The following is a 22,516-nucleotide window of genomic DNA, read 5'->3' on the forward strand; positions in this document are numbered from 1 at the left end:
GAGAAAGAGGAAGGGAAAGGGGGCCAAAGGGAGGGCTAGGTCTGGTGGTCGTTCACACCCCAAGGGATCAAAACAGCAGGGCAAAGCTGCTCTACCAAGTCCTAACAACTGCTCTGCTTTAACTAAACTGCCAATCGTAGACGAGAACAAATCTGAGCAAAGAAAACCGACAGACGAACCTGATGGACTGCCGCCATCAACCGACAAGGGGACGGGCAACAGAAGGAAAAGCAGTGCAGGTTTGAAGATATTTAATGTTAATCCATGAGCATCGGATCTTTAAAAATGTAAAGTCCTACACAACAGAATATTTGCTGAAACTTTTGTATCCCTCAACAGAGAAAGAAGCCAAATCTTTGCCGATCTGCAACGGCCAATCCGGCACATCCTTACTCAACCACTCTAATGAGGAGGCGGCGTCAGGAGACACAAGTCCTGACCAAATAAATGGTGTTACATTTAAAGAGCCTCCTCTGCTCAGGGAACTGGAGATAGAGCTTCTCCAGTCAGGGAAGCTGAAGTTGACAGGCAAGTTCACTTCATGTGTTGTCGTTCAGTACATATAAGCGGGCTAGTCTTTATCTCTAACCTTAGGATTGAACAGCATTTTGATTACAAAAATCTGTTATTTTCAGTTCAGAGTCAGAACTCATGATTCAGATACTGTTAAACTTAGTGTGTCTTACATAACTGTATAACAATATCTATACTGTCAATAAAAGCCAATGACATCACTAAAGACTCTAGGAAAATTATGCACATTGAAACTTTCTTTCCTTGTAATCATCACGCCTGGAAGTTTTCTTAAGTACATTTTATGTTTAGGGAACAGGCAAAGGTAAAAGGTTATTTGGCATGAGTTTTCATGGTGCAGGTTTGATGCACTGTAAACAGATTAAATAAGAAAAACAGAGCTGAGGTGTTGCACTAACTTCCTGCTGGTAACCCCTCAGAGCATTATGGGAACTGGAAGACAGATCATAAATAAAACAATGCAGCAGAGTAGACTTTGTTATCAGTGTTTAACCTGATGTTTTACCGACCAAAGGCACACTGGACAGGTTGGGACGCGCTCTGGTTGTCACGGAGACAGATGCATCCGATGAGAGCTTCTCTGAGGAGGACATGGCCCGAGTCCTGGCCTGCTATTACCGAATCACTCGGTAAGGCTGCATCGATAGTTGAGTTTACGCAACTCAATCACAAACCAGTAGAACCAAAAGTGCTTCATAAGGTTTGTGTTCAACCTCACTTTTGCTGACTTGGCAAAATGCAGCAAAAGGTGGGGCAGAGAAAACCCAGCATGTGCCAGAAAACCCTGAAAACCATAACAAACGGATTCAGAGTGAATTTAGCAAACATCTATCAGCTTGCCAGTTTACTTGGCACACACACCACTCGTCTGTTGCCGACAGCAAGTCTGAACAAAAGTCCTTCAGCAGGTTTTGGAAGAAATTATATGAAGTTTAATGTTTGTTAAATATAGATGTCGCCCTTACAGTCAATACAAAAATATCTTTAATTGGTTTAAATCTTTTGAAGAGTAGGCATTTATATTTTACCATAGCTGGCGTCTTATTTTAGAATAAAACTATTCTTGTCTAACTGCTGCTCCCGTTTAAACTGCATTTTGAATCCTCTCTTCCTCCATCCTAATCAGGCCTGCAGCCAAAGAAAAGGGCCTCACAGTGTTAATGGACGGCAGACACTCTCCACCCTCCGCCCCCTGCCTCTCTGCTCTTAAATTGTTCCAGGTGAGACAGATGTGCTTAATGTTTGCTTGTGCTTCTTCTATTTGCCTGCAGATGTGACGAAGTCGCTCCAGCACATGTGTTTCCTGAGTCTGTTTTTAATGTGTTTCCAGGTGTTGGTTCCTGGCGGTCTTGGATCTGTTCTGGTTTTGGTGGAAGAGCAGAAGCAGGAGTCCCTTTCGTATAACGTGGAAGGCGCTGAGGTGACTTCATTCAAATCACATGTTTACAGTTTACCATCCAGCCTACACATGGCATTAGCGATTTCCTTCTGGTTTCGGTTAGCTTTAAATTAACTTATAAAAAAAACGTTGTTCGTCAAATCAACAGCTGAAGTAACTGCTAATATATACACTGCAAAATGCTGGAGAGGAAATAGCATTTCATACACCAAGCTTTGCTATTCCGGTTGCTCAAATTTGATAAATGTCAGATGCTGTTATCTGGATCTTGCATTTACAATGAGCCTGAATCTAAATGAACCTTATTTCCATGCATTTGGCACATCTGGAGTTTGCAAATAAGGGCAATTCAGCTCATTTGCTTTGCATCGATCCATTAAGATGTTTCCTGCACACACGCATGAGAATTTTTGCTCTGGCCATGTGGTTTGTGTTTAAACTTGGCAGTGGAAACTTGCATAATAAAAAGGACAACAAAAAATGCATGTTAAAGCAAAATCCCACCCAAAAGACAAACAGCTGTTGGGCGTACCTCCACCATTTTTGTTATTTAGTTGTAATGAATCCCACTGATCATTAACAAATGGAGAGGATGTAATGGGAGGACATCTTTTTTGCTTTCTCAGCTCAGTCTTTTCAAATGTCAGACCCTGAGAATCAAGAAGGAAGCGTCTTTGTAAACAAAAAGCTTTGTTAAGTCTATATTAGCCATGGAGACCGAAGCTCTTGGGTAAGAGTTTATATCCTCAGGCCTACAGCAGGATCTCCTCATGTTTTGGGGATTATTTTCTGAAATCTCATTCCTTCTCTAGCGTTTGTTGCTGGTTTCTTTTTCTTCCAGCTTAATTTCTGTTATCCTCTGCTTCCCTGTCCAGGTCCACATGGTGCGAGGAACAGCGGTCCTTCAGCAACATATAGACAAGCAGCAGCTGCCCACAGAGATGGATGGAGACTTCAGCCATTGTCACTCAGACTGGCTGGCCTTCAGACTAGTGAGGAAAACTGACTTTTATAAAATAATATCATTTCCTTTTCTTTTTTTTTTATTATCTTCACTTATCTTTCACCTTTTTTCCATGGCATTCCAGATTGATATTTATGTGTTATCCAGTGTGAAAGTAACCAGAGAGGAGTGATGATTGGTTAACGCGGGGTAACATTTCAGGGTAAGCCAATCAGAGACAGAGTTGGGCGGGTCTTGCCTTATGGGGAAAATACACACACACGGACACTTGCTAATGCTAACACACACATGGCAACGCTCACCACCAGCACACGCACACACACACACACACACACACACACACACACACACACACACACACACACACACACACACACACACACACACACACAATGGCAGATGCAAGTATCAGCGAGAGCAGCAGCGCATTTACAACTTGGAGATATAACCACTATTTTCAATTTGTGGGGATAAAGGACGCAAAAAATATTACGGTCAAATGTAAATTGTGTGCAGGACAGAAAGCATTGTCCACATCGAATAACAGCAACGGCCAATCTCCTGAAGCACCTAACTAATGTACATGGGGCTATAAAACTAGTCGCCAAAGACCACACCGTCTCAACCACCGGCAGTGACCCAGATGGAGCAACACCATCTAAACAGCCAACAAACGATTCTTTCAAATCGCCACATGTCCCCCAGAGTCAACTAAATAGATTGCCAGGTATGTTGTTGAGGACATGCTGCCCATCGCAACGGTCGAGTCTGTTGCCTTCAGAGAACTAGTCAGCTAAAAACAACACAAAAACTTGTATTTTTATTGTTATTATTTTTAGAGTAAAGTAACTTGTTACTAGTTACTTTTACAATTTAGTAACTAATAAAGTAACTAGTTACTTTTGAGAGCAGTAACTATAACTATTACTAGTTACTTTTTTTAAAGTAACTTGCCCAACACTGGTTATACCTATCATTTAAATGTATTTTATGTTTACTAATTCAGGACATTTTCTCACACAAAGGATGTTGCAGTCTTATGAATAATATAACACACATGAAGAGTAGCATTCCATTTGTTTAATTTGACTGTAGAAGTTGTCATACCTTGTTGTTGACGATTGTTTGTTTTTTAACTCAGGTTTAAAATATTACCATGAAAAGTGAGTGACTATAGTGGTGGGAGAAAAGAGGAGGAACGACAGATAAAAGGATGTTGGCTGGGAAAGAGCGACTGTATGGGGGTGGTCGTGATTTCAAAGCATTGTGATGGACTGGGTGTGGAGGACAACTCGGGGAAAGGATGTCTGAGAAGAATTTTAAGGGCTCTTAATGGCTTTTCCCTGGGATAGTTTATGTAGCTTTATCCAAACAGATGAAAACATTTTTCCTGTCTTCTGCATTTTCTCTGACCTCTGTCATGGGTTTGGAGAAAGAAATGTATACACCAACCTTGGAGTCTTAGAGTTTCAAAGACTAACATTTATAAATCCATGACTTAACCAATACTTTTAATCCTATTTTTTCCTTTAGAGCCTGGAGAGTCTGACGGAGCGTTGTGAGGGCGCCCTGGCTCTCCTCGGTGAAGCTCTGAAGTCTATGGACACGGAGCCAATGCCAAAAGACATCAAGGTAGAGACGTCTAAAAGGACATTTTGTTTAACCATTTGAAGACATGGGTGAGGGTTAGAGGACATGTGATTGTCATGTGCCTTTCATACTGCAACATCCACAGAAGCTTTAATAAGCCCTTTGTTCTTCTTCAGGCTGTTCCTCAGAGCATCGACAAACACAGACAGCTGATGGCGAGCGTGCTGGCCGACCAGCGCTTAACTGAACCACAGCAAAGGGGAGGGGCCTGGCTCGCAGGACTGACCAATAGCGCAACAGGACTGGCACAGAAGTCACCTGACTGCAGGTACCTGAATAATTACGATTCACAAAGACCACCAAACAAATGTGCATACGTCCCGTATATATACTCATTTACATTAGCAACAAGAAATGTCTCAGTGGAAACGCCCACAAATATAATGTTTCTACGGTAGGCTATGGTGGGAAAAGTTGGTGTATACAGTAGATAAAAGCTAAATTCAAAAGTACCTTATTTGGCTCCACTTTCTACTTATCTGTACTAACAACTGCTAATAATCTAATAATGATGGAAAAATGTATTCATTGCATGTGCGATACAATTACACTGAATCTTGGCTACAGAATCCTGGTCAACGTTAAACCCATTTTGTACAGAACTCAAGATAACCATACATAATGAATGTATCTCCAAACAAGGAATTTACGGATGTCATGAAAAAAAGCCAAAGAAATAGGAAAACAATTTAGCAGTATATGGCCTGTTACATGAATAGCCAGATTTAGAAGTCTACACTCATTATTTACAGCAGCAACGTGTGCATCCTCATGTTCTTCTTTTAGTGATGCTGTATACAGCAGAAATATACATTCAAAAAGGTCTATTGAAGTAGGACTATTTTAAATACAAAGACGTCATGACAAATACAACATTTCTAATTGGGCAAATACGAGCAGCTTGGTCCCGAGGGGCAGAGGAAACATCTGCATGTCTTTTGCCTTCTCATTTCTGGTGTGTGATTGAGGGTTTTTCTTTGTCAACTTGAGTTATAGGTTAAAAATACTCCTCATCGTGTGAACAAAGTTGTTTGCGTTCAGCCAAAAACAATAAAACCAGTCGGAAGAAGCAAGGAATGTGAACTTAACATCAAATGGAGGACAGATCGATGCGGCGTGTTTGTTTGTGCCCGACTACAGCTTAAAGATGATCTAAAGCCTGCTGTATGTGAAGCTGTTTGTCTCATCCACTAATGAGTTTTGGCTCAGCCTGCACAAGAATGAGGCCAAATACAAGTATAGGCTGATTTGATTTCTTTGATGCCAGACGGTTGGTCTGAAAGCGTTTTTGTTTTTCTCATAATTACATGTTTTCCAGCAGCAAAAAAAGCGTGATTTTTGGCTGCTTTTGGAATTAATCTCATCTATTCATGACTGATTTCCTGGTGTTTTTGTGCCACCAGAGCTGCTCTTGCTGCGACCGCTAAACTCTACGACAGCGTGGATGACGCCCTCCATCAGCTCGTACAAACGTCCAACCAAAGAGGTCGCGATCTTGAAGCTCTGGGACGACTAGCCGGCCTCGTGGACAAACTGGAAAAGGTTTGTGAGGAAGGTGTTATAGCCATTTCCTGAAAACCTGACAGACTGTCGTAGCTTGCCTCTCCTGAATTGTATGATTGTTCTCAACTCATTCCCCCTATCTTTCTTTCACCCCAGTGTGATAAGGAGATTGAGCAAGTCCAGTCACAGCTGGAGGACTACAAGGACCCTCCTCTGTCTCTCAGCAGACTCTCCCTCAAACAGCAGAAGTTCAAGACATTCAGAGAAACAGCCAATGTGAGTGTGACCTTTTCCCCTATTTCAATGTCATTAAAGTGTTACAAAAATGAAAGACACAATGTGCAGGTACGATACATTCCTTACTTTGGCAAGCTTTGGTGGCAGCATCTAGAAGGAAATGTAGAGTGTACCAATTTTTCGCCAGGTTCGTAAAACTTGGATATTTCTGATCAAATCAGACTCCGATAAATTGTGGCTACAAAAATTTAAAAAATATATAAATACGTTCTTCTTTTTCCAACAGAACGTAGACGTTTTGGTTTTATTTAGCCCTCTATAGGAAGCCTTGTAATGTCTTCCTCTAACACAATAACACTGTCCTCCAAGTTAGGGAGAATGAATTCCTTAGCCCTGCAAGACCCCTAAGCTGCAAGTGCTACTCTGATTTACTTACTGAAAGACTTGAGAATTGTATAACTAGTTCCAAATGTAAACAGATGTGCCCACTTTGCTGCTCAGTGTCACTCGTGATACTGTAAGGCACTTATTCCATTCATGATTTCCCAAGTGCATCTTGTCAAGAAGCCTCTACAGTAAACACTTGAGGGTTTTCTCCAGCCGTACAGCTCACAGCGGATCTCCCTGACTCCTTTAGGATCTGCACAGCGAGACTCTGTCGGTGCTCAGCGATCTGGAGGGCTGGTGCGAGCTGGACTGGACCGGCCTGAGCGCCGTCCAGATCCGACTTCCTCCGGTCAGGGAGAAGCTGAGAGACATGTCCCACGTTCTGTCTGACTGCTGGACGACGCTGGACAACACTCAGAGGCTGCTGTCCACGCTGACCGAGGTACACCAGACAGGAAGTCATCTTTTACTCAGGAACTCTTGATTATTTGGTGCGAATGCAGAGTCGGCATTCACAACAAATGATATTCATCGGAAAAATATGTTTATTATTATTCTGCACGTTTTTTGATTGCCTTCTTCTCCTAAATTATTAAATTGCAGAAACTCTGTTCATACATCAAAACGTGCAGCTAGGTTAGGACATGCACGCTCTAATCTCCATCTTTGTGTTGCTGTCTCCTGTTCAGGCCACTCAGTGGTGCGAGGTGGTCTACTCCAACTCCTCCTCCCCATCCTCCACCTGCCCTCTCGCCTCCCTTCCTCCGATCCCCCCGTCCCGTTTCCAGGATGCTCGTTCCTTAGCCATAGAGCTGGGCGGCGGGGCGCTCCTGGACCTCTGGACGCAGACTGTGGAGCGCTACCAGCGGACCGTAGCGCAGGTTAAACCCCGCTTCCTCCAGCCTGACCGGGCCCAGAATCAGAACCAGGGGAGGCCAAAGACTCCCTCCGCCAGTAGCCTGTGGGACCTGATGGGTCCCGAGGGAGAGGGCGACTGGGGATTGGGAGCCGGAGGAGGCGACGGGGGGCTTCAGTCCTGGGGATCCCTGGCGTCGCTGTTCAGACCGCAGACCTGCTCCACGCTGAAGATAGGAGAGGACAAAGGGACCAAGAAGGATGGGACAAGTGGAGGAGGAGCTAGCGGAGCTGGGGGAGGGAAGTTCCTGCAGAACCTTCTGAATCCAGCAAAGAAGAGTGTGAGTTCGTGCTTCATTTCCTCTGGGCATGCTGTCAGCCTCAATTATTTCCATTAGGGAATTTGGTGTGAACACAAATGTTCTTTATACTGCAAAATCTTGATTAGCGTTTTCTTCCATATTCCTCATCGCAGAGATTCCGTTCAAACATCAAAACAATTAGCTTGATTAGGAATCGACGGCTTTTACTACTGAAATTCATAACTTCAGAACTAATTACAGAAATATCAACCAGAATTCATCCAAATGTTTGTATAAAAGTTCCGCGTCAGCTCTTTTCTTCAGGAATTGCATTCTCTAGTTTAACAATGTCCTTCACTTTTTAGCCTACGGAGTCCACGCTCCCTCCAAAGCCCCCCAGGAAGCGCCACCCAAGCTTTGACCTCCAGGCTCTTCTGGCCCCCCGCAGAGGCGCAGGAACCCCAAAACCAGAGTCCCCGGTTGGAGGGCCGAGCCGAAACTCCCCCATGTCCTGGCTGGGGAGACGGGCGGTTGCCGACCCGGTGATCACCACCAGTATGGCTGCAGCTATCCCTGGATGGGCCGCTGGAGGTTGTGGAAGTGGAGGAGGAGGGGTGTTAATTCGAGGGGTGGAGGTCAGCAGCAAGGAGGTGGTGGACCACACGGGGTCGCCACGACAACACGTTCTGCTCGGGAGGACGGAGAGAGAAACGGGGACAGATAGAGCCGGAACGACTCCACAGAGGTCTGTTTGTGTCTTTTTTTGCTTCTTTTTCCTACAAAGACTTTCTTGAGGCTATTTTTCTCTGCGGGAACTTCAAAAACCAGTGGGAGAAGGTTTGACTTGGCTTAGAGCTTCAAAACAAGACCAACATTATAAATGGCATTACGGATAGGCCATGATAAGATGAAAGGGGGAATTCATTCATCCTTTTTTGGGATAAGCTAAGAACAGTCAAAGTCTGTTTCAGAGCGATGTTATCAGTCAGCATGCAATCTGAGCTAATCTGATCGTGGCCAAGGGTTTTTATCTCCGGCCATATCTTAATACTATCTTTCCTTCCACTTCCTTCTCACACTATTTGGCAAATGTACTCATCCATTAACTTGTGTTTCTAATCATCTCCTCGTTTCTCCTGCAGTAAGCTGTACCTGCTCTGGTGCAGGATGCTGAGTTCAGAGAGGCAGTATGTGGCCGTCCTGAAGGGGGTAGAAGAGACGTACCTCCCATTACTGGCACTCTCAGACACCCCCGCCTCCATCAGAGGGAAGGCAGACACTCTCTTACCTAACTGGGCCAGCCTCAGCAACTTTCACTCGCAGAGCCTACTCCCTGCCATGGAGGGCGCTCTAGTGCAGAGTCTGCTGCAACAGGACTGCTTCAGCAAATATGTAAGCGTCCCAATGTTCTTACAATCTGTAATGTTGTTTTAGCCATCAAGGTTGCGCGCATGGTAAATAACGTACGAGCAGAATGATTATGATTTGAAGAATTGAGTTTGTTGAGTTTGGTTTATATGTGAATCGAGTCTTATTAGTTCAAGTGTAATATTAATAAGGAAGCTATAGCAAAACTACAAAAATAAGATCCTCAGAGGTAAAACATGTACATTTAAAGTCTTTAATTTGTCTAGCTGCTATATAAATACTATAAAAGTATCAAAACGCTTAATCCATGAAGAACAGCCCGTGTTCAGAAATCTGCCTTAAAATGAGCCGTCAAGACTATTGTGATGTTACAACTAAATATATAGGTACAAAGTGTTGCTTCCGGGCAATTACAGTCATACCCCGGCTACAGAAACCCCCTTAGTGCAGATACCAAAATCTGAAAACACTGACCAATCAGAGCAAGGCTTTTTCTGGATGGAGTCTTAAAGAGACAGGCGCTAAAACAGAGTGTTTCTACAGAGACAGAACACAGGTGTGTTCAGATGGACGGCAAGAGAAAAATAAAGTGTGTTTTGAACATTAAAGCATTTAAACGTGTTCAAAATAAACCCTAGAAAACTGGTATGACCCTAATAAAGAGCATTATATGTCCTCTTTAAACAATTTATTTGTAGATTTAAAGGGAATTACTGTTGCACTTTGTTGAAGACTTCTTTGATGTAGAAATCTAATTGTCTGAAATGTTGAGGCAAGCAATAAAAGCTTTCATCTACTTCTTGGCAAGAAAGGGTTTGTTCCCATTTGTGTTTAAGCACTAAGATAAAACTCCATTTAAGTAGCCAGACATTTTTTTTTATTGACCAACTGGTTCTCCAACTGTATTATTTGTTGTGTTTATTGGTAAGATTAAAGGCAGTATAAGAGGAGAACATTGTCATCAGAAAACTTTCTCCATGTTCACCACTTATAACAATGTGTACTCTTCCACTGACATGCAGCGGGAGCAGTTTCTGCAGTATTCACATTACATCAGGACTAAACCAGAGCTGGACTCTCCTCTGGTCACACAGGCTGCTGACTTCTTTAAGGTAAACATAATCACGTGGCTGCGGTTTAATTAAATCCGTGGAACTTTAAAACATCAAACTGTTCGCTTACAGAGATTTCAGAAGAAGAGCTTCAATATAACACATTTTTCCTTTCTGCTTTTCCATTGTAAACACATTTAATTCGAGAAAGTGTCTTGTTTTCACACACTCCTTCATCTACACATAGTAAGAGTGTCAGGGTTTTAAGATTTGTATTTAGTTATTTTCTGTTTAATGTGAGAATACCATTATATGTTATTTTGCCGCAGATCATAAGCACAAAGCAATTACAGTTGCTTTAGTCAACGGTTGCTGCAATAGCTGTATACAGTAAAGCTAATTACATGTTTAATGTACACTAGAAAAGCCAATTAAAGGCGGATTATAGGGAAAGTAATTTGAGTTTGCGAGCTACAATTAACTAAAACTAATACATCGACGGCATCGCAAGAGGACTTAAAGGAGAGATCACAGTGCTTAAGATCCCATTCAAGTTATGAAGTGTTTAATAAAGGAGTATTTCTACAAAACGGCCACCAGGAGGCGATACTGGTTCATGTCACATCATGTTTGCAGCGTATAAAAGATGTTTAAAACAGCTTGAACACATTGAGGATTAGTGCTGGGGGAGGTTTATGGTTATCGTGATGGACGTGATGATGGCGATCGTTTTGGGGATGGTGGTGGTGATTGTTATGAGGATGAAGATGGGAACAGCACATGTTGCTACTTTAATAGGGTTTCTGTGATCAGTGGAAGGAGAATGGGATTCCTTTAATTAAAAAGCAGACTGAAATGTCATTTCAACTATTTGACCAAAGCAGTCCTGATTAAACATGCCTTTGGTTTTACGTAGCAGACCAAAAGCTCTACACCAAAAATAAATTAATGGTTTTGGTTTGAATGTAATGTCCTTTTTATCATGTGTGCGTGCAACAACAAGCTATGAGTTCTTTTGAAAATAGTGTAAAATCGAATGGAAAGGGTGTAAAACATTTAAATCTAATTTTGTTCATTTTCATAGCTTTTGAGATTCAATATCACAAATTATAAAATGAAATATGAACTTTTTCATAGGAAGGTTGGGTTTTCTTTTATTAGATGCATTTTGGCAAGATGCTAGATGAAATTGACTCATTCATAATTCACTATGTTAAGCCCTATATTCACTATGTTTTCAAAACTCAAATACATTATCTCTCATCTGATATCTGTCTAAACATACCTTATGTCCTCTCTGTCTGTCCAATGCATTATGGGTATTAAATATTTGTGAGTGACAAAATATCGAATCACCACTTTTTTAGGTCGCACTGTAAAATAATGTCTTTAATAATAATAATAATCATAATAATAATACACTTTATGTATAGCACTTTTCATGCACAAAGCAGCCCAAAGTGCTTTACAGAAAAACATAACAACAATATTAAAACATTGCCCCCCTAACACTGACCAGTGGGACCCAGTCCGCCCATCATGCACCCTGGTGACCGGACTTCTCCTTCATAAAACTAATAAAATAAGGGGGAGTAATTGGGCAGTTTGATGTGTGTGTGTGTGTGTGTGTGTGTGTGTGTGTGTGTGTGTGTGTGTGTGTGTGTGTGTGTGTGTGTGTGTGTGTGTGTGTGTGTGTGTGTGTGTGTGTGTGTGTGTGTGTGTGTGTGTGTGTGTGTGTGTGTGTGTGTGTGTGTGTGTGTGTGTGTGTGTGTGTGTGTGTGTGTGTGGTTAAAACGTAACAGCCTGCGTTCACTCTTTACAGTAGCAGTTCGAATGAAGGTAAACACAGTGTAGGCGGTGCGTAAAAGCTCTTTGAGCGCTGGTGCTGCTCTTCTCAGAGTTAAACATCCCGCTGCCTCCTGGAGTGACCGCACACCTCTGGCCGAAATGTCCTTAAAATGAAGTCTGAGTACGAAATATATCTCAAATAATTTATGCACTGTCATCTCCCCACATAAACATAACAGTCTGCAATGAAATGGTTGTCTCCTGTGCGCTCCACTTCCTCCTTGGCGCACCGGTAACTTTCTCAAAAGAAAGTTTTCGCACGAGACACTCCCCCCTACGTTTTTTTTTTTTTTTTCATGTACCTTTAGGGGCTCCGTACTAAAAGAAATACTCTAAATGAAAAAACTACTGAGACAAAGGACTGTAACTTAAATGTACTAAAACAAATACCTTTACAAAAACCAATACCAATTACTGTATGTTATGTTTATTTTACACAATTCCTTGATATACTGTCTTTGTCTTTTCAACCTGCTTTTATTGTTCCCCTCTCATGAAATAACTGGCCCCAGCCTGGCCCCCCCCCCAGTTAAATTGGTCTAGAACCGCCACTGACTAGGTCTAACTTGTCCTTTTCCTGCACCTCCCGTCTTCTCTCTCCCCCTGTCCAACAGTCCAAACTCCCCCCTGCCTCCCCCCTCTCCCCCCTGTCCTACCCTCACTGTCTGCAGGCTCCCTCTCAGAGGCTGGAGCAGTACTGTGAGGCCCTGGAGGAGCTGGGAGGGATAAACCCCGCCTCCGACTCCGCCCTCTCCATCCTGAGACACGCCCAGCGGCACGGCGAGGACCTTAGGGCCAGCGACCTCATAGTGGGATGTCCGGTGAGAGCGACTGTCCCAGATTGTGAAACTGTGAAACAAGTCCCAGTTTTAGTTTTCTCAGAGGGAAAGAAACTAACTTATCTAGATGAGGTCAGGCAGTTAAAAAAAAGACAGAATTCAAATCGCTCCTAGACTCCAATATTTACAGATTTTTGTTTATTAAAAAGGAGAATTCCCAAAAACATATTTGACTGTTTAGGAATTCAAAATATCACAAATATTCATAATCAAAATGCACTTCAAACTAATCTTCCGGTCTCCAAAGAAGCATTTATTTTTCAAATGTTTGCTGCTACTTCAAGACGTTGTGTTTGCTTGGTATGAAAACCAAGTGTATTGTGAACACGTTCTTGCATAAGACAACACAAATACTTTTGAGTGTGTGAGGAATTAAAACCCCAGTGAAAATATTCACATACCATCCTTTCAGCTCTTAAAAATCATTTTGTTTTACTTCAAGCTATGAAAGTAACCAAAAACACAAATAGAGAAATCAGCCAATAAAAGTGGAAGAAATTACTAATCACTTCGGAGACACTTTGGTACACTCTTAAAGTAATTACTGATTTCAAAACACAAACAAACAGCTTTAACCTTCATCAAAAAGTCAGAAAACACCACATCCACTTGCCCCATATTGTGCTACTCTGACACAGCAGTATCATTCAGAGCTAGTCGTGACAAACGTTTGACTCCCACACGCGCGTACACACACACACACACACACACACACACACACACACACACACACACACACACACACACACACACACACACACACACACACACACACACACACACACACACACAACTATCCTCCTCCCCTTTTGAAGCGAGGGGAGATTACAGCAGCACAAACACTCCCATTGAGCTACTTCAAATCGCTCTCCAAGTGAAAAGACCGTAAGTGCAGGTGTGTGTATGTGGGTGTTCATTACGTGTGTGAAGCATCACTTATGTCATCACACACACATATCTACAGGTTTAAATATATGTGTGTGACCGGTTGCTTTTAAATTATCAGTCATTTTTATTTAATCTGTGGATAAAGTTGAGAAAACGCTGTCTGGTTGCTGTCTATTTGTGTCCTTGGTACACTTGGGTCGAGTCCTCGGGGAGCGTTACATAAGATTTGACTTTTATCAACCTCCATCTGCCTCTGGTAGGATTTGCAACAACATGTCAAAAGTCCTGTAACCCTGTCATCGACTTGAACAATAAAGTCACATTTTGAACAAAAGACGTGAGTCAGCTGGCCAATTACAGCAGAGATCCAACAGACAGAAGCATCCCTGTGAAGGGGGAATGCAGCATGTCACCACGCAAGGCACTGTAATTATAATACCGCTTTGTCCTATTCTTTATTTTCTGGAGAATAAGGCTTTTCAGTGTGTGCAACCGAAATATCCCGTAAATCAAAAAATGTGAGTAGGTGAGTGAGAAATGTGCTTGGAAACAGAGAGAAAGTGTGTTGTTAATGCCTAAAGATGAAATAACCTCAGGTAATAAAGATGTCAAAAACGTTTGTGCTACTGAGAAATAAACATGGACGTACTGGCTCTTTAAAATGTTCATAAAACTCTGCGATTGTTTTTACAAGCCACCAGTTATTAATTAGCATTTTTTCAATATTATTTCTTCAATTAAATAAAAGTGGATGAGGGAAAATTGAACTATTAAAACCCCCTGGCAAAAAAAAAGAAGACACATTTAAAACATAATTCAAGGCTAAATGGGCTCTTAAGATATAAATTAAGATGATATCTTTTCCAGATTAAAGCTCTGGGCCTGGGCCAAGATAAGTGCATCAACGTGTGTGTGTGTGTGTGTGTGTGTGTGTGTGTGTGTGTGTGTGTGTGTGTGTGTGTGTGTGTGTGTGTGTGTGTGTGTGTGTGTGTGTGTGTGTGTGTGTGTGTGTGTGTGTGTGTGTGTGTGTGTGTGTGTGTGTGTGTGTGTGTGTGTGTGTGTGTGTGTGTGTGTGTGTGTGTGTGTGTGTGTGTGTGTTCAGATTCCGGTGACGGAGCGCGGCGATTTGGTGCGGCAGGGCGACCTCACGGTGTGCGGGGGGGCTCGGAGGAAGCGTGCTGGCGTGAGGAACGTCTTCCTCTACCAGCACGTCGTCATCTTCACCAAACAGAAGAGCGCCGGCCCGGGACGCACCGCCTTCAGCTGCAAGCACAGCATCAAGGTACACACACACACACACACACACACACACACACACACACACACACACACACACACACACACACACACACACACACACACACAGATATAAACACATCTCACACACACAAACAGATATAAACACACACAGATATACACACACTTCACACACATATATATATATAAACACACACACACAGATATAAATACACCTCACACACACAGACACCTCACACACAGAGATATAAACACACCTCACACTCACACATATATATATAAACACACACACACACTGTTGCTCACTTCTCTTTCCCCTCGTTGATTTTCAACCTCAAAAATGCTTTTCTTTAATTGTCATTATCTCTTGAGCGCTGCGTTTGAAGGAATCTGAGAACAAATCTAATTTCCGTACATATTATATTTAAAGTAAAGTCCTATTTAACTTGTTTCTGCTTTAAATGTCACCTTTTCAGTCTATTTTATCGGCGAAATGTTCCGTCATTGCCTCTATTATTCTCCTCGACTTTACATTGTTTACGCTTGAGATGTGATGTGTTCTGTTCTTATGTTGACCTTACATTTCACAACAACATTTCTTAATTTGAACTTTTGTTCTTTCTTGTGAAGCAATTTGTGAATTCTATTTCTTTGAAAGTTGCTATACTAAATAAACATATTCTTATTATTACTGTATCACATGTTCCTCCTCTCCCCTGCAGACCGGGGAGATGGGTCTGACTCAGAGCGTGGGGGGGGACGGGCTGAAGTTTGAAGTGTGGGTGCGTCAGGCTCCTCGAACCAAAGACTGCATCACGCTGCAGGCCAAGGACAGGGAAGGAAAAGTGGCTTGGACTCAAGACATCGCCCACCTGCTGTGGACTCACGCCATCAACAACACAGGTAGAGCCTGACCTCTGACCTCAGAGGGCTCAGCCATAGGCTCTCAGGCCTTTTTAATAAAACGTAATCCACCCAATATGGATATGTCATATTCATATGCTGATTGAAACATTGCCATTGTTGTTATTGTTATTGTTATTATTATTATCATTATGCGTCACTTTCCACCTTCTTCTCCAGTAGGACTCAGATGAGGGTGTTGCACTTTCTTTTCTTTTCCTTATACATGTGATGTTTTGGTGTTGTTTTGTTTCTTTCCGTTAACCGTTAAGTGGGAAATAAGTATTTTTTTTTGTGTTTCTCTTAGTATCCTAAGATACTGTTATGTTTGGCAGTGAAAAAAACAAACATTTTTATTATTATGAATGGCAGACCATCTATTTGTATTTATTATTTTTTTTTAGAAAGGGGCAGGTCACATAAGATTTTATTCTTCTCCCTGCTCCTTTTCGCTCAATGGTGTTTTGGTAGTCATGTTTTGTGGCAATTATTGTATATTTGGTTTTGCGTACCATGAGCGGGACAAATAAAAATGAAATGAAACAAATTCACACAAATGTCTGAGGGATATAAACTGCGACTTGACTGGTTGAGTCAAACAACTGCAAGGATATTTTTTTCAAAATTCAAGGCTTTTTGTCATTCGTACAGAGCTACAGTGTTATGTCAATGGAAATCTTAGGTCCCAGGCTCCTCCAACAGTGTGACACAATACAAAAAATAGAACAGTGCAAGGATATGATTCTTGCAGAACATTATTTGAGTCACCTGGGTTCTTAAAAATATGTTTGACAGTAGTCTGTAAATGTTATATATAAGTGGCTTCTCCTCTGGCCAGGTTAAGGACAATCTGATTCTTCTTTTTGGATCTGAATCTAGATGTTCTACTTCTAGAGCAGATACAAATGAAACAAACAAATCTGCAAGCTGCAACCTATCAAGTGCTTTGTCTCCCTCCCGTATCCATAAGGAGACATTTTAAGCGGCATTGTTGCCACGTACACAAACAATAATTACTGGATGTCTTCATCATGTTATCTAAAAAATATGTAAATATTCTGTCCCAATACTGTAGTGATTTCTACAAAAATGGTGCCGTTTTGAGTTAAAAAAATATCCTTTTTTCTATGATTTCTTCCCCCAGAGTTGTGTCTGAAGGAGTCGCTCTGCATGGGGATTTCCAGTAAGCTGCTGCTGGACGCGACAGGAACTCCTGGATCGGAACTGGACTCCATCTACAGTCTCAATGACAGAGGTAGGACAGAAGGGAAACATCTGTAACACAATGCAGATGCAGTGTGGGAAACTACATGTAGAAAAAGCACTGTGTACATAGGGAGTGGGAAAAGAAAGGATTTGCATGTAAACTGACCTGGTATCTATAGGTATATCGCTAAATAACGTAATCTTAAAGAGGATGTGAGCATGTTTGGGAAAAGGTCTTCTTTTAATTTCAAACGGTGTCTTCAGGAAGTGTGTCAGTCCAGATCAGATTACCGGACTGTTCAAATTTGCTCTCTGAGCCGCGAGTGATGGCCAAGAGATTACCGACAGGAAACTAAACGGTGCTGGTTGTTTCTTCCCATGTGACAAAGTAATAACGTGCTACATGTTTTTTTTTCAATCTGGCGCCCCCGGGCTATTCTATGAATTTTTTATAGTTGCCTCGCGCTGAGACATTTTGAAGACCTCTGACGTGCCTGCAGAGAATATGTAACACAGTCAAAAAGCACCTTTTACTTCTCATGTGATCAAATCCCCTCACAGCAGTCAGTCTCAGAGCTGGGAGGGCTTTGTCCTGATTACCTCAGATAATAGACTCATATACAAGTACACTTAACTTCAAGCATCAAAAGGGAAATTGTGAAACAGAACGGCTGCAATTTACTCTTATTTTCAATCAATCCGGCACGTACTTTCCAGATGAATCAATTAATCATCTGGTCTATAAAACGTCAGACAATAGTGAGAAAAAGTCCATGACAGATTCTCAAATTCTAAGTAGATGGCTTTAAATGTCTTGTTCTCTCAGAGAACAGCTGGAAATCCCAGTTTTAAGATTCTGAGAACTGCATTTTATGAAATGTTTGCAAAACAGTTGGCTATTATTCTTCTGTCAATTGGCTTATCGGGTGGTTAACCAGCTCTTTGAAGTAGCATACAACTATGACATTCAAATTATGTAGAGTGCATACCAAACATAGTACTTAATTTAACATTGAATCCCTTTTTCATCTCAAAATGTGGGCTACTTTAATGTTAATGTTGTAATTTATTGTCTTTTATTGTGATGGTAGTAATGTGTTTTTATTACATGTACTGTACAGCACTTTGGCTCGACCAAAAATCGCTTGTAAATGTGCTTTATAAATAAAACTTGATTTGATTTTGATTTGATTTGAATGTCAAATGATTAGAACCATGTGTCCACATATTCTTACTTGATCCGATTAACCACAATGCAGTCTGATCACAAAAGTCCTCCCAGTAATCAAACACGTTATTTATAATATGTGTCATATGTTCAGGCAGCAACAAAAATGGAGAGTGGAAAATATATGAAAGTCTATGGGAAAAAAAACGAGTTTGAGATGCTAAAAACTAACATTGTTCTTAGTTATTTATGACAGAATAATTTCTCCCCACCTACACCTCCACAACAGCTCCCTCCTGAATACACACATTATAGTCAAACACAACATGAAAAAACAAGGAAATGACTGAAAGCACCACCAGAGGCCGGTTATAGAAACCCCCTCCTGGAACACAGATCACATGTTGATGCTATACGATCACTGGCCCGCCCACAAATGGAAATAAAAAGCACACTAGAGGAAACGTAATTCCTCAGATTCCAGACCCACCACCCAGTGAGGCCTGCTGGAGCCAAAGTGATTCCCCATTCATGGCTGGGTGCAGTGCACATACTGCTCACCAGGTGTCTCATTGAGAGCAGCAGCTCAGGGTTTCAATGCATGAATTGTCCTCTGGGACAGAGCGGCAGCGTGTTAGAAATTCATTGAGCAGGATGAGAGAAATGCCTCCTCTCTCTGACTCCTCGCCCTTTGTCTCTTCCCACACCCAGTTCTCCTATCCAAAAAACATTATAATGCCGTCATTTTGGATTTCTAAGATTATTAAAGTGCGTACACACAATGCTTTTGTAAATGGGGAAGAATCCATGCGTGGAAATGATGCTTGAATGCAGGATGGTTTCAGTGTTTGACATTTGATTTACTACCTAGAGCAAATAAGGCTTCAAAACACAGATTTTAACACAACTGCTAGATATTCTGATTGTTGGTGCTTTCTGTTAACCTTTAACCACCTTTCTCTCACGCAGTCCACAGTAGCTGCTCAGACTCCTCCTCTGTGGGCAGTCAGAAGGAGGGGGGCTCCCCGGCGTCTGGGAGGGACCCCAGGAAAAGCTCCGGATCAACAAGTTGCTCCCAGGTGGGATTACATTTCATCATTCAGTCATTCTAGGGTCCACGAAAACATTACATACACTTGCAGAAATGCCTCAGCATAGCTTTGTGAGGAATGTGTAGTGGCACCACAGGGTTTTTTTCTCTAAATATTTGAAGGTTTTCCATGAAACGTTTTTAAGAACCTGTGTTTCCCTAAAAAAAAACAACTCCCTTATATGACTTTCTGATGGCCTGGGAACTATCTTGAGATGATGGTCATGGTGAAAGACGAGCCTTGAGAATGCAAATGAGAGCAGCATTCTTTGAAACCATGCACTGGTTGTCACTAGTGTCGACTCTGTCAGCCAACTCACATATAATGGATTATCATGTGAGTGTGGAATATGTAAAGGGGTTGATATTTGGCATCAGAAGTTGGATTCCGATGCCTCTAACTATAGGTTGATGTCAGGGTGGAGTGGTGAATGACAGCATTTTGCCAAGTAGACTTAAAACAAGCATGATTAGAAAGTTGATGAGACTGAAAGCGGGAGTATCACAACATAACAAATAACTTTAATTGGATTAGCAGGAGCACTGGAGTGTTTATCTTATTTCTGTGCTGTGTTCCAGTTAAGTTGAACCTTTTTAAAAAGACCCGAAAACTTGAAATAGGGATATGTCAACAGAAATGTTAACAAGTCATCCAAGTTACATCTTGAAAGTTTTTTTATTCTGTATAAGAAGCTTCACTTCAACTGCTACAGGATTTGATTTGTAGATTTGATTTGTTTTTGATCAGTATCTTTGAAAATGATGTAACTTTTTTAGTTTTAGCATATTGTTTATTATAACTTAGTACTTTTTTTAACGCATTTAAGATATGCAACACTAAGCTGTCTGTGGCTCTTTCCTGCTGTAACGCTGCACATTTCCCCTCTGTGGGACTAATAGAGGAATTCTGATTATGATTCACATAACAAAGTGAAATACTTGATGTGATCGAAACCTACACAGAGTATGCAATAAGAAATGCATGCTGCTTCATCTTTGTGTGCAACCAGTGCCTTTTATAGAAGTGATAGTGTTGAAAGGGGGAGACAGAGGGGATGACAGGAGGTAAATGGTATTTATTTAAAGCGCACTTTAAGTATATAGTATGTCTATTTTATTTATATGTATAGTAAGTCTTTATATTTTAAACACACACATATTTATTTATATGTACAATTTTAGCAAGTTTTTATATTGTCCTGTTCCTGTAAGCCCAGTACAACGAAATTCCGTTTTAATAGTACACTCTGTGTCTTGTTGAAATGACAATGGAGTAAGTCTAAGTCTTATAGGGACCGAGCTCCAGTACATGGGCCACCAGCTCCTGCATTATGCTTATTGACGTGTGTAAAATCCGTATTTGTACTATATAAAAACAGCTAACAAAAAACTATGCCTAACTAGTCCACCTATATTCCACCTTAAAGAAACTATGTCGGAAGAGGTCAAAACAACACACAACATTTTCCAAATTTGAAATATGTGCTTTCATAGTTTCATTAATCTTCCAGTGATTTCATCCAGCGCTTCAATTTAACGTGGAAACTCTGTCTGCTTGTATTTGTTTCTCTTGGTAAACATGTGGAAGGTATGGTCCTATAACAAAACCCAACCACTAAGCTCAGGGTTAGGGCTGTGAATCTGACTATTTGTCATCTCTCTTTTTTATTTCCTTTCACTTCACTTTAACTTCTGTCTAATGAAGGGATGAATAGCTGAGAGGAACAGACAAGGGACGTTGCAATCAGAAATCATTGAAATGTGTCTCTTTTTAATCAGTAATTTGTGCATTCAAAAGCTCATTTGGGTTTGAGTCATTTTTGCTATTCTCTAATGTGTTGTGTATTATACAAAAGAGAGTATTTTCATCGAGCCAAATGAACAACTTAAACGTCCCCTAGTTGCCGTTGAATTGCAGCTATTTGAATGTAACGTATGTTTGAGATTAGTGGAGGTATTACGCTACAGTTTCAGTTTAACAGTGAGGTTATTTATATTTAAAAGGGTTCTTTAAACAGCAAAGGAATTAGGTGAGAGTGCATCATCTCAGTTGTAAGGAAACGACAATACCTGCCTGCCATTTCCATAGCAGTTTAAATGAATGTGCACACACACACACACACACACACACACACACACACACACACATACACATACACATACACATACACACACACACACACACACACACACACACACACACACACACACACACACACACACACACACACACACACACACACACACACACACACACACACACACACACACACACAAATCTCCTTATCTAGCAAACAGAATATGACAGATTGGCAAACAGACTGTGCTGGGAACAGATTGACAGACAGACGGACACACGCAGCCCAAACAGATAGGGCAAACACAGAGACAGCGATACACACATATTCAACAACAGAGGGAGGATTGCCGCTTTGGCACGCACACACACTTTAGCGCAGAATAAAAAATGTGACTGTTTCTGTTTTTCTTTATTCCTCCTCAGAGCCACTCTCCCTCTACAGCTGTGTAACTGTCTTCTCAATAAGAGTAAGTTAGTCTTTTTTTATTTCTTCCATCTTTTCTCTTGATGTTGTTGCTCCGTCACTCACTTTCAGATTTTACAACTTTTACTGATTTTTACTTTACTAAGAGAAATCAGAAACATATTATCTTGGAGAATGCTTAAAGTGACAGTTCTTGCCAAAATCAGAAACACAACATGTTCTGCTTATCTGTAGTGGTGTTGAGCAATCTGGACTGTTTACGTTTGGATATAGTGGCTGTACAGATGCAAGCCTTATCTCCAATATAATGGAACTAGATGGCACTCGACTTGTGAAGCTCAAAGCGCCAAAAAACGTTTTATTTTTATAGAAACCACATGCCGGGTAACTCCAAATAATTTGCTAAGGTTGTTGTTGGCAGTTTTCTGTAGGAACAAACTACACACGATAACCGTTAGATGAGGAAGCCAGAAAGTTAACGTCTGACGGTCAACAATTTGAGAGATTTCCTTACTTTTTGAGTTAAGTTTATATCCTATATATCCATCAGTAAGCAACCAGA

General features: G+C 41.3%; 1 protein-coding gene across 2 annotated transcripts in view; it reads left to right on the forward strand.

Annotated features, from left to right (window-relative positions):
* Nucleotides 1-22,516, forward strand: part of arhgef40 (Rho guanine nucleotide exchange factor (GEF) 40) — a 39,614-nt gene that overhangs the window by 14,491 nt on the left and 2,607 nt on the right. For both annotated transcript variants that reach the window (XM_079670540.1, XM_079670541.1), the window contains exons 6-26: nt 1-239; nt 340-528; nt 1,049-1,163; nt 1,661-1,754; nt 1,865-1,954; nt 2,809-2,925; nt 4,431-4,529; nt 4,664-4,815; nt 5,951-6,089; nt 6,207-6,326; nt 6,925-7,116; nt 7,364-7,870; nt 8,197-8,576; nt 8,974-9,223; nt 10,222-10,311; nt 12,714-12,920; nt 14,929-15,108; nt 15,806-15,986; nt 17,131-17,241; nt 19,330-19,439; nt 21,954-21,997. In XM_079670540.1, coding sequence (XP_079526666.1) covers nt 1-239; nt 340-528; nt 1,049-1,163; nt 1,661-1,754; nt 1,865-1,954; nt 2,809-2,925; nt 4,431-4,529; nt 4,664-4,815; nt 5,951-6,089; nt 6,207-6,326; nt 6,925-7,116; nt 7,364-7,870; nt 8,197-8,576; nt 8,974-9,223; nt 10,222-10,311; nt 12,714-12,920; nt 14,929-15,108; nt 15,806-15,986; nt 17,131-17,241; nt 19,330-19,439; nt 21,954-21,980 — 3,589 coding nt within the window. In that variant the 3' untranslated portion in view covers nt 21,981-21,997. The remainder of the gene's footprint in view (nt 240-339; nt 529-1,048; nt 1,164-1,660; nt 1,755-1,864; nt 1,955-2,808; nt 2,926-4,430; nt 4,530-4,663; nt 4,816-5,950; nt 6,090-6,206; nt 6,327-6,924; nt 7,117-7,363; nt 7,871-8,196; nt 8,577-8,973; nt 9,224-10,221; nt 10,312-12,713; nt 12,921-14,928; nt 15,109-15,805; nt 15,987-17,130; nt 17,242-19,329; nt 19,440-21,953; nt 21,998-22,516) is intronic.

The sequence above is a fragment of the Notothenia rossii genome, assembly GCF_949606895.1.
Source record: "Notothenia rossii genome assembly, chromosome: 3".
Taxonomy (NCBI): domain Eukaryota; kingdom Metazoa; phylum Chordata; class Actinopteri; order Perciformes; family Nototheniidae; genus Notothenia; species Notothenia rossii.